Source organism: Mastigoproctus giganteus, chromosome 4 (assembly GCF_048544385.1).
Source record: "Mastigoproctus giganteus isolate SK-2022 chromosome 4, ASM4854438v1, whole genome shotgun sequence".
NCBI classification, from domain to species: domain Eukaryota; kingdom Metazoa; phylum Arthropoda; class Arachnida; order Uropygi; family Thelyphonidae; genus Mastigoproctus; species Mastigoproctus giganteus.
In genome coordinates this window covers 239,755,141-239,767,845 of record NC_143578.1, presented here as the reverse complement: position 1 = coordinate 239,767,845, position 12,705 = coordinate 239,755,141, and the positions used below count along the sequence as shown (strand labels likewise).

Genomic DNA, 12,705 nt, shown 5'->3' with positions numbered 1-12,705 from the left:
GTATGGTCTGGGGCTTGTTCAATTGTGGGATACATTGGGACCTCTGGTACGTCTAGACGCATCTCTGAATGGTAAAGGTTACGTGCCCAGACTTGCAGACCATCTGCATTCCTTCATGGTCATTATGCACCCACAGGGAAATGAACTCTTCTAGCAGGACTAGAGAACATGGTTCAAAGAACATTCCGCAGATTTTACCACCATAGAATGGCCCCCCCCATTCACTGAACGTGTTACCCTGTGTGGCATCTTTGGGATGCTGTGGAATGGTCATTCGAGCTTTGGATCCTCCACCCAGGAATGCAATGGAATTATGGACAGTGGTGGCAAGCAAGGATGGAAATATCTGTGGAATGCTTTCTTGAACTAGTGGACTCAATGCTTCGGCATGTGACTGCCCTTATCCAGGCAAAACTGCCCTTATCCAGGTGGGCCTACCCATTACTAGGTTGGTATCCCATGATTTCTGTCTACTCAGTGCATACATCACTTATACAATATTTGTTATATTATGTATATTATTAATAGTATGCCAACGTCAAGCACTTCCACATCAATGTGTTTGTCAGTAATAACAAAATAAATAAAATAAAAAGTCTGCAAATTAATCTTTCATTCTCAAATTTATTTATAGTAATGCAACAATAAACATAACAAATTAAAGGATCTTGTTTCACAAATGCAAATAATAACAACAAATACATATACAGTAAAATCTCATTACAATGAATATCATTGTAATGAACTATGGCAAAAACATTTTATAGATCCTGGCCAACTTCCCTTATTATTAATACTTGTAAGTCACATTTGAACAAAATAGGTTGACAAAAAATTCAATACAAGGAGCTGTTTTTAAAGGCCATCTACACATAAAATGTAGTAGTTTACAACAAAAAAAAAAAAAATATTGGAAAATTATGAATGATACTGTCCACAGCCACTTTCACCTGAAGAAAAATTTTGGATATGCAGAAAAAGGATGCAATACCACATTCTTTACTATGTTTGCTACCTTTCTGTGATTATGCTTTATTTATTTATTACTTTTTTTCAAACCCTGCAATAGACATATTTTTGCTTATGCTGAAGTTGAACTGTCAAATGCAGTACCTTGCTTTGCAAGTGTTGAATTTCAACTGCCATTTCTCAGCCCAACTTGAAAACCCACCCAGTGCCAGATTAAGGTATGGGCTAGCAGGGTGTCAAAAACAGCACAACAATGAAGCAAAAAAAAAAAAAAAAACTTGTATGTGTGTGTGTGTGTATATATATATATATCCTTAATAAATGGGCACAAAAAAAATCTCTCTGCCCGGAGCGCCGAAATACCTTGGTCCATGATAATGACCATAGACCTATCTGTGATTATGCTTATTTTCTTTTCTGTTTTTTCAAACCCTGCAATACCCACATTTTTATTATGCTTAAGTTGAACTGTCAAATGAAATATATTACATTTGCAAACATTGAATTTCGACTGCCATTTCTCAGTTCAACTTGAAAACCTACCCAATGTCGGATTAAGGTATGGGCTAGTAGTAGAGCCCTTGCCCAAGGTGCCAAGAACAGCAGAACAATGAGGCAAAAAAAGCTTTTGACACTGTTGCGCATGGAAGACTACTGTACAAATTGGAGCAGAATGGTATTAAGGGTAAGTTGCTACAATGGATAAAAGGATGGTTAAGTGGGAGAAGACAGAGGGTGGTAATCAATGGGTGCTGCTCTTCTTGGACTAATGTTATTAGTGGAGTCCCACAGGGTTCGGTGTTGGGTCCACTGTTGTTTTGTGTATTTATAAATGATATTGATGAAGGTATATCAGGCTTAATGTCGAAGTTTGCAGATGACACAAAGGTTGCCAGGGTTGTTAATGACAGTAATGGCAGTGTGCTACTGCAACAGGATCTAGATAATTTGGGCAGATGGGCTAAGAAGTGGCAACTGAAGTTTAACCTTGACAAATGGAAAGTACTGCATATGGGTAGAAGTAACCCCAGAGAAACGTACCAACTGTGTGGTACTACACTTAAGGTGGTAGAAAATGAAAAAGATCTGGGAGTAATTGTGCAGTCAGATATGAAGTTTTCTGAGCAATGCAGACAGGCTGCTAGGGCAGGTCATGGGGTTTTGTCAATGATATATAGGAATTTTGCTAGCAGGGAAAAGGAGGTGATTGTCCCTCTGTATAAGGCAATGGTCAGGCCACGCCTTGAGTACTGCGTACAGGTCTGGAGGCCTCATTTTAGGAAGGATATAGATTTGCTTGAGCGTGTACAGAGAAGAGCAACACGATTGGTGAGGGGAATGAAGGGATCCTCTTACCAAGAGAGGCTTAAGTTCTGCAAATTGCAGTGGCTGGAGACTAAGCACCTGCGCGGTGATCTGATTGAGGTCTATAAGGCCTTGAATGGGTTGAGCACGCTGAATTCTGATGGGATCCTTCCACTTGTTCAGATTACGAACCTACGGGGACATAAGTTCAAATTAAGAAAGGACAGATGTAGAATGGATGTGCGGAAATTTGCCTTTAGCCAGCAGGTGGTTAATTGCTGGAACAAATTTCCATCTGTCGTTGTGGAAGTTGATAGGTTAAATAAATTTAAGGAGGAACTGGACAGGCATTTGGAGGGAACGGTGTGATTTTTTTTTTTTTTTTTTTGGTTATGCTGCATAAGCTCATACACTTGCTTTCTTGCATCACGTGCCACTACCACTACTAACCCCCCCCCCCAAATCTATATTTAAATATATATCCTTAATAAATGGGCGCAAAAAATTCTCTCTGCACGGGACGCCGAAATACCTTGGTCCGGCGCTGAACCTACCCACCGACAAAGGGCCAAATATACCACCACCCAGAAACAGCAGCCTGGGTGGTGGTGGTATCCACCCAGGTGGTGGTGGATAAGTAACTGTTGTTACTTATTCTCAGTTTTCTCTGTTCGGGATGCATTACTTATGTGAAGTGTAACGAAAAGGCAGCTCGTTGTACAGGCATTCATAATGAGATGCAATGAAAACGATGTCATTTAATCAACTTCAATTGACTTCATTATAGTATACAGCACAATTTATTTATACAAATAATGATTACATTTAAATAACATTCAGCGATTCTTTAGATTTTACTCTACATAATAATATCGGTGCAGATGATGCAACAAGGCCCTGAGCTCCGAGAGGGGGGCTTCAAAAAAATGGATTACATCAAAATAAACAATAATCGTTGCCTCGTGGCAAAAATCGCGTGATATGCCACCGATAACAATAACAATAGCAAGAGTAATGAAGATAATAACAAATCCAAACATAGATAATAGGAAACTGGAACACAAATACACCATATTAAAAACAAGGGAGATGTTTATCCCTTTAAAGATTTATAAAGTGGAAAAATCATCAGAGCAGAAAGCTTAACTCAGCAGTTTTACAAACTAAAGATTTCGAAAATAAATACTTACGGAAATACACAAAAAGGAAAAAACATGATAAAAGTAATAAATTTTTTTTCCCCATAATGTGAGCTTTTTAATTTTTTTTTTCCTTCCAACCTAACCCACTAAATCATATAACACAAGTCACGCGCCCATTCTTAATCCCTATTATTTATAGCTAGCAGACCACAGTGCCCTCTGTACTTAGAATTATCTGTGAATCATGAGACTGATAAAACACAAATTCAGATGGACTGTTTCCCTCGAAAGTAACGCCATAACAACATTGCATTTTCAAACCAAAATGATTCTCATAAGAAAAATTGCTACTGACGAAATACTTACATATGGTTATTGTCTACATCTGTACCTTAAACGATAACAGAATTAATGAGAAATATCTAAAATGAATGGATCATAAACAGATAAGCATTATTTCACCATTAATGGATGTAAAAGTGTACCTGCCTTTTGTAAGTTTTTTTTTTTTTTTTTTTATGACAACTACAAACATGAAGGATATTAAAACCTAAGTTCTTAGTACAGCGAGTACGTTGTAAGTTGAGAAGCCTGAAGATAACTATCGACATTAGATTTCAGCTTCTGTAGATTATAATTTTCAGAAAATACATGTGAAGGAAGGTTGTTCCAGAAAACTGAGAAGAAAAAACTAATCTGTTATATTAGGGTCACCTAGAAAGTCACTTCAAATACCCAAGTGTGTTGTACCATAAGGCAAATCGACTAAAATTATAATGTACAGAAGCTCAAGTCTAATGTCGACAGTTATCTTCTGGCTCCTCTGCAAAGCAGGTAAATGTGGTTGAGGAAAAAAACCTTGCTATCTACCCTTGAGGGCGACTAACTCAGCCACGGAATGAAAAAAAGACCATAAAAGTTCATCGACAGGAATCGAACCCGGGCACTTTCCACCTGGTGTGGGGAGAATGGTGACGATACCACTGTGCTACCAGCTCAGAATAAAAACAAAAGTAGAAGACATAAATGAGGGAAGAAAAAAGTTGTTTGTTTGTTATGGTCTTAGTCGCTAATGCGGTTTTAAGAGCATTAGTGACTAAGACAATATTACGCCGTACATCATCATCATCGTCAGCCATTTTCAATCCACTGCAGGATGAAGGCCTCTCCAGCAACTTTCCAGTTCCTTCTGTTTTGAGCACTGGCCATCCATTTACTACTCAAAAACTCATGAATTTCTTCTATCCATCTCCGCCTTTGTCTTCCAGGTTTTCTTCTAGCCGTACATATTTTCTGTACATTGTCTGTAAATTTCCATGTGTGCACTGGGATCGATTTTCAGTTGCTGGAAGAAAAACATAAGTTGACAGAAGAAAATATCAATCCACCCTCGTTTAAGAATAACTAACTCAGCCACATTGTAAAAAACGCAGATAAAAAAATTCCTCACGTCATCGACGTGATTCGAACTCAGGTCTTGTTCACCTGATAAAATGGAATGATGATGATGCTACCCTAGGACAGAAAAGGTTGATTCTGTGAGCTTGCAGTAGGATGATGAATGGAAGCTGATCGTTTGCAGCACATGTTCCGGTTGGTTTTGAAGAGAGTGTCATAGGGAACAGTACCTATGGAGGTATCTACAGAAAAGGCATGCAGAAAAAACTCAAGATCGATGAGACAGAGAGTGCAGGTTTTTTGTAAGAGAATTGTCATCAGTTGACCTCACTGCACTCTTTTAAATTGAGTCTGGAAGCTTGAGAGAAGTTTTGAGAGTGCCATGATAAAGGAACAATATTCTATGGTAGGGTTTTTTGTAGGAAGGGCTTTTGCTTTCGTAAAGGTGACTACAGAGGTCTCAGACAGTTTTAAAATTCTGTGCAGTGGGATCAACTGAGGATGTTACCAATATTGAATTCTAAATGAGAAGCCTTCAGGGACTTAATCTTGGAAGCTACTAGGCTTTTCATTCCAACTAAGAAATGCTTTTCAAGCTTTAGGCCTAAATGGATGTCAGAGGAATTAATAACGCGCGTGGCAGAGAAGAAACATGTATGGGATGCATATAAATTATCAGGTGACACAGAAGCCTATGGCAGATATAAGCTTGTCTGTAATCAAGTCGCAAAGGAGGTTAGGCAGGCGAAGGCAGATCACGAGAAATCTTTGGCAAAGGATGCAAGGAAAAACAGCAAAGAGTTATTTACTTATGTAAACTCTATAAGGAAGGGGATCAGTCAGATTATTAGATGATTTGACATAGACGATTTGACTACTGAAGATCCTGCCCAAGCAGCTGATAAACTCAATGAGGATTTTGCATCTACATTCACATATGAGGAGTTATTCAGGGAGGGGAATGCCAGAAGTTTAATAAAATGCACATGCACACCTTTAAAGGGCACAAAAGTTGATATTGTTGTACACGTTGGAATAATGACATTAAGAGTAAGAGATCTGCAGATTTACTCAACAAGTACAGGTCAATGTTGAAAAAACGTCGCGAGTTAGGTTTGAATGTGAAAGTGTTTGCAATTCTGGCCAGACAGGTTAGGAGGGAATATATTATGAGAGCCTTGTCGATCAATTCGACTTAATCTTGGAGGCTACTAGGCATTAGCATTAGCATTAGCATTAGTAGAGGCATTTGATGCAAGAAAGCAAGCTTATGCAGCATCAGCCAAAAAAAAAAAAAAAAAACCCACTTCCACTTCACCCCTCTGTTCGTTCAAAATACCTGTCCAGCTGAGCCTTAAACTTATTTAGGCTATCAACCTCCACCACAAGGGATGATGGAACTCTGTTCCACCAACCAACCACCCGCTGGCTAAAGGCAAATTTCCGCACGTCTATCCTACATCTGTCTTTCCTCAATTTGAATTTATGCCCTCTCAGGTGATTTTTCTGAGCTAGAGAAAGAATCCCATCAGCATTGAGCATGCTTAAACCATTCAAGGCTTTATACACCTCTATCAGATCACCTCGCTGGTGCCTAGTCTCCAGACAGTGTAATTTGCAAAACTCAAGCCTTTCTTCGTAAGAGCACCCCTTTGTTCCATTCACTAATCTTGTTGCCCTTCTCTGTACTCGTTCCAGCAGCTCTACATCCTTCTTGAAATGAGGCCTCCAGACCTGTATACAGTACTCTAGGTGTGGCCTGACCATTGCCTTATACAATGGAATAATCACCTCCTTATCCCTGCTGGAAAAATTCCTGTATATCATTGACAATACTCCATGAGCTACTCTTGCAGCCCGTCTGCACTGCTCAGAGAACTTCATATCTGCCTGCACAACCACCCCCAAGTCCCTTTCATTCTCTACCACTGTCAGTGTAGTACTACACAGTTGATACGTTGCTCTGGAGTTGCTGTTTCCCATGTGTAGTACTTTACATTTGTCAATGTTAAACTTCATTTGCCACCTCTCAGCCCATCTGCTCAACCTTTCCAGGCTTTTCATTTCAAGAAACATGTATGGGATGCATATAAATTATCAGGTGACACAGACGCCTATGGTAGATATAAGCTTGTCTGTAATCAAGTCACAAATGAGGTTAGCCAGGCGATGGCAGATCACGAGAAATCTTTGGCAAAGGATGTAAAGAAAAACAGCAAAGAGTTCTTTAGTTATGTAAACTCTAGAAGAAAGGGGTTGAATCAGATTGGTCCACTTGATATCGATGGTTCGACTGTTAATGATCCTGCTCAGATAGATTGTTCCACTTAATATAGATGATTGGACTAGTAGCTGATAACGTGAATGAGTTTTTTGCCTCTACATTCACACATTAGGAGTTATTCAAGGAGGGGAATGAAAGGAGTTTAATAAAATTCTAACAGGGAGCTAAGTGATTTTGTAATAACTGAGAGCAAAGTGGAGGAGAAATTGTTGGTTAAATATAAGGAAGGCACTTGGGATGGGCAGGATCTATCCAGTTACATTAAAGGAGGCAGCAAAGGAAGTAAGCAAACCCGTAGCCATAATTATGAGAGCTTCCTTGGACTTAGGGGAGGTCCACATGGACTGGAGGCATACAAATGTATCACAAAATCACAAATGGGGTTCAAAAGGTGACCCAAGTAACTACAGACCTGTTAGTTTAACTTGTGGTCAGGGGAAAATAATGGAGTCAGTGGTTAGAGAGGCATTACAGGATCATCTAGACTAGACTGCAGAAATCGTTAAGACACATGGGTTTGTAAAAGGTAGGTCTTGTGTGACCAATTTGATTGGATACTATGATGTGGTCATAAAGGAACAGGTGATAGATGACTTTCATCAACCGGTGAAATACCACCACTTTGCTTATTGGAGGCTTGAAGTGGTGAAACCCATGTTTAGTCTCTAGAGCAAAGTTTCCGGCATCCCCCTTTCCCCATACTTCTCTTTCAACCCATGCACGGTACTAAGTGCTATAGGTTTTGATACCTTTCTTGTTTAGGGTTTTCATAAAAAAAAAAAAAAAAAAAAGAATGTCAAAAATAAATTTGATATCATATACACTACTTGGATTTCAGGAAAGCTTTTGATACTGATGCTCATGGAAGATTGCTATACAAATTGGAGAGATATGGCATTAAAGGTAATTTGCTACAATGGATAAAGGGACGGTTGAGTGGGAGACGACAGAGAGTGGCAATCAATGGATACTGCTCTTCATGGACAAATGTTGTTACTGGAGTTCCCCAGGGTTCACTGCTGGGCCCATTGTTGTTTTGCGTGTTCATCAATATTGATGAAGGTATATCAGGATTAATGTCCACGTTTTCACATGATAGAAAGATTGGCAGGGTTGTTAACTACAGCAAAGACAGTATGCTACTCTAACTGGTTCTAGACAAGTTGGGCATGTGGGCTGAGAAGTGGCAACTGAAATTTAACATTGACAAATGCAAAGTACTGCATATGGGTAGCAATAACCCAAGAGAAACACCAACTGTGTGGTACCACACTCAGGGAAGTGGAAAGTGAAAAAGACTTGGGGGTAATTGTGCAGTCAAATATGAAATTTTCTGAGCAGTGCAAACTGACTGCCAGGGAAGGTCATGGAGTCTTGTCAATGATATATAGGAATTTTGCTAGCAGGGTCAGGAGGTGATTATCCTGTTGTACAAGACATTGGTCACGCCATACCTAGAGTACTGTGTACAAGTCTGGATGCCTCATTTTAGGAAGGATGTAGAGTTGCTAGAACGAATACAAAGAAGGGCAACAAGATTGGTGAGGGGAACAAAGGGGTGCTCTTACCAAGAAAGGCTTATGTTCTGCAAATTGCAGCGCCTGGAGTGTAGGTTGTTTTGTTATTTGGTTTTTAGGATCATTCCCTGGCCTTTCCGCATCCTCCGTATTTGGTGGTTACGGGCTCGAACCCTGGTCTAATCAAGAAGCGCGTGCACGCACTGCTGCTCCTGCCCACCTGGCTATGGAGGCGCCATGGGATGTAGGCACCGCACCGGTGAGGTGATCTCATTGAGGTGTATAAGGCCTTGAATGGGTTGAGCAAACTGAATGCTGATGTGATTATACTTTGACAAAGGCCCTCAGCAGTCCAGCTTGGACCAGCCATAGCACTCAGAACTCTTTCCTCCCAGATCTGACAGCACAATCAAACCGCCAGACACGACCAGCACTTCTCCCTACACCTATCCCAGAATCAACCTATGCTGCTATGGTACAGCGGCCAAAAATTAATGCCCATCCTCCCAATCACACTGACTGCCACCTTATGGACAGTGAACCGAATATCACAGTTAATGATTATCACCAGACCAAGAACCGGGAACCAAGTGAAATGCCACAGCGCCCCCGGTCCTATTCAGATGCGCAGAGGATCCAACCAATGGCAGATAAGCTATTTGCCCCTCCCAACACCAGACAGAATAGAGAACAAAACCTAGTCATCCTTCGTGCGACCCAAGAGGGTTGCTTTACTTCAAGCGAGGCTGTCAAGGAGGTTGTTACTACCAACTTGAAACCTCAAATGAAAACCATAAAAATTAAAAGCCTCAGAAAAATCCGTAATTCTGGAATCATCATTGAGACTGCTTCCAAAAAAGATGCAGAAAACATTATTCAAATCCCACAGATAAATGAACTGGGTCTTAGCGCTGAGATACCCAAACCAAAAGGCCCATCAATTGTAATCTTCGATGTCGAAAAAGGAATTTCCAAAGATGACCTCCTTGAGGAAATATATGACAGGAACCTTGCTGATAATATCACTAGACATGAAATTCAAAGTGAACTTAAAGTCAAGTACCCCACCAAATCCAGATCGGGTACTTGTTGCAACTGGGTAGTCGAACTCTCCCCGAAGATATGGCAAATATTATTCCAACAACAACGAATATTTATTGGCTGGAGCTCTTGCCGGTTCAAGGAGCACATACCTACCATCAAGTGCTTTAAATGTCTCCGATTTGGACACACATCCCATGTCTGTGCCCGACAAGACTTCACCTGTGGCCACTGTGCTGAACGCGGACACACCTACAACAATTGTCCAAACAAACATCGAGCCCCTAACTGCGCCAATTGCAAAGCAGCAAAAATGGATCCCAATCACTCCATCCGGGATGTCAAATGTCCAATCTATTTAAGGGTATTGAGAACCATCCATAACAAAACCGACTATGGCTGTACACCATAATCGCCATTCCACCAACGTCCTCAAAATTCTCTAACTGAATGCCCAAAGAGCTAGAAATGTTGTCGAACAAATTAGAATGAAAATGGATGAAGAAGAAATTGATATCCTTTGCGTTCAAGAGCCCTACACCCACAAGGGACGGGTACAGGGCTACCCTCGCGCTTATAGGATCATTGAGACAACCACAGATACTCCATGGGCAGCCATCATTATTAGGAATACAACAATTACAGTCACAAAGATCGACTCCTTATGCACCCCCTTTGGTGTTTGTGCACACATTATCTGCCAACAAGGCTCTCTGCACGTAGTCTCGTTGTACTGCCGACCACGAACTGATATCGCAACATATATTGAATATCTCCAGTCAGTCATAACCCTCTTACCTTCCAGCAAAATCCTAGTAACGATGGATGCCAATTGTAGATCTCGCTTGTGGCATAGCCGTGTGGATGGCCACATAGTTTCCCAGAATGGACAGCAATTAGAAGATTTCCTTTCATCTTCCCCATTTGAAGTCCTTAACAAACCACATCACCTTTCTACCTTCAGCAATACCCTGTGGGAAAGCAACATTGACGTTACGCTCGCCACACGGTCCATAGCACAAAAGTTCTCATCATGGATTGTTCATGAGGCCTGGACCACCTCAGACCACAGGGCCATCTCCTTCCATCTATCTAGACAACTTGATAGTACTCCTCCCACCTACCACGATATCATCAGATACTCCACCAAAACAGCTGACTGCAATGCCTTCAAGGACAATATAAAATCAAAGCTACAAATGGATACATCCCAACTAAACCATCTTGATCCACAGGAGCACCTCTCCCTCCTAACAAGCACACTCCAACAAGCATGTGAGAGAACTATGAAAAAACGTCAGAAGCACCTAAAGGCTGTCCCTTGGTGGTGCAGGGAACTAGAAAACCTAAGGCGGCAAGTCCACACTGCCCGAAAAGCCTTCCAGAGAGCGAGGCACTCCTGGCCTCCTGCTGAGGTCCAGGCTCTACGGGAAGCATATAGAAGATATCGTAACGACTACACAAGCCTCATTCGGCAGAAAAAGAAAGTGTCTTGGCAGAACCTTGTGACAACCACTGGTAACGCAGATCCTTGGGGGGTCGTTTATCGCATTGTTATGAACAAGCTGCCCAGGGGAGAGATGTTAAATGCAACCCTGACTCCTGATGGCAATCCAACACACACATGGGCTGAATCCATGAATAATATTCTGAATGCCCTACTTCAGACAGATGAGAGTCCCCTCAATGATGAACAAAAGCAAATTAAACAAGACAACCAGGCCTTCTCCAACAATAAAATAGAACCTCCTTTCACCTCTGAGGAAATGAACAAAGCACTTGACAGAACAAAAATGAATAAATGCCCTGGTCATGATAATATTGAGGTTGAGGTCATCAAGAAAGCAGCAACACATCTCCCAAACCACCTATTAGCACTATTCAACAAATGCCTTGCGAAAGGAATTTTCCCTGATTCTTGGAAACAGGCAGTGCTTCGACTCATCCTAAAAGGTCCAGATAAAGATCCTACTCTACCCAAATCTTACCGCCCCATTGCTCTTCTCCCGGTCTTGGGAAAGGTAATGGAGCGGCTGCTTCAATCCAGATTATCCACCTACTACCAGACAGCCAACTTAGACTCTCCAAAGCAGTATGGCTTTAAGCCAGGATGCTCCACTGAAGATGCTATGAACAATCTGCTCAACACAGCAAACTCAACCACAGAAAAATATCTACTGGCTATTTCCATTGACTTTGCTGGTGCCTTCGATTCCATCTGGTGGCCCAGCATTGTCAGGAGATTACGTCAAATCAATATTCCACTCAACCTCTACCGCTGTCTCCAGAACTACCTCTTCAACCGCTCAGTCACTGTTCAAACAAATTTTCAGAAAACCTCCCGACCAGTTGTTAGAGGGTGTCCACAGGGCTCGGTTCTTGGGCCCTACTTCTGGAACTTGATACTAGATGAATTTCTTCTTATGGATTTGGGTCCTGTGGACTGCATGGCCTATGCAGATGACCTCATCCTCCTTATCAAAGCTGATTCTAGAACTCAGCTTGAGCAAATTGCCTCCCCTGCCTTAACGATCCTCCAAAATTGGGCAAACAACCACAAGTTAGTCATCTCTGGGGAAAAAACGAAGACAATCCTCCTCAAAGGATCCTTGGACATAAGAAGACCACCCCAAATTAAAATCTCTGGGCAGACATTGCAACTCAAAACAGAACTAAAATATCTAGGAGTAACCTTTGACTCCCGATTAACATTCTTACCTCATCTTAATTACCTCTCCAATAAAATACGTCGTTATACTGCCATGATCGTAAGAATTAGCAGAGCAGACTGGGGTTTGAAGAGGAGGACTCTCATGCTACTTTATAAAACCATCTTCTTACCAGCTGTGTGCTATGGTGCAGCCATATGGTTCCCTCGTGCCATCATTGCACGTAATAAAGCAAAGCTACATACAATTCAACGCAATATCCTACTCACTGTGACTAGAGCATGCCGCACAGTCAGTAATCCTGCCCTGCAGGTCTTAGCAGGCACTCTTCCTCTGGACCTGGAGGTTATTCGTCGCGGCCTTGCATACCGCATAAAGAG

General features: G+C 41.4%; 1 protein-coding gene across 1 annotated transcript in view; it reads right to left on the bottom strand.

The window, feature by feature from the left end:
* Nucleotides 1-3,599, bottom strand: part of CtsK1 (C1 family peptidase 26-29-p) — a 41,432-nt gene extending 37,833 nt beyond the window's left edge. Inside the window, exon 1 of the mRNA XM_090371251.1 lies at nucleotides 3,465-3,599. Coding sequence (XP_090227377.1) covers nucleotides 3,465-3,519 — 55 coding nt within the window. The 5' untranslated portion in view covers nucleotides 3,520-3,599. The remainder of the gene's footprint in view (nucleotides 1-3,464) is intronic.
* Between the last annotated feature and the right edge of the window lie 9,106 nt (nucleotides 3,600-12,705).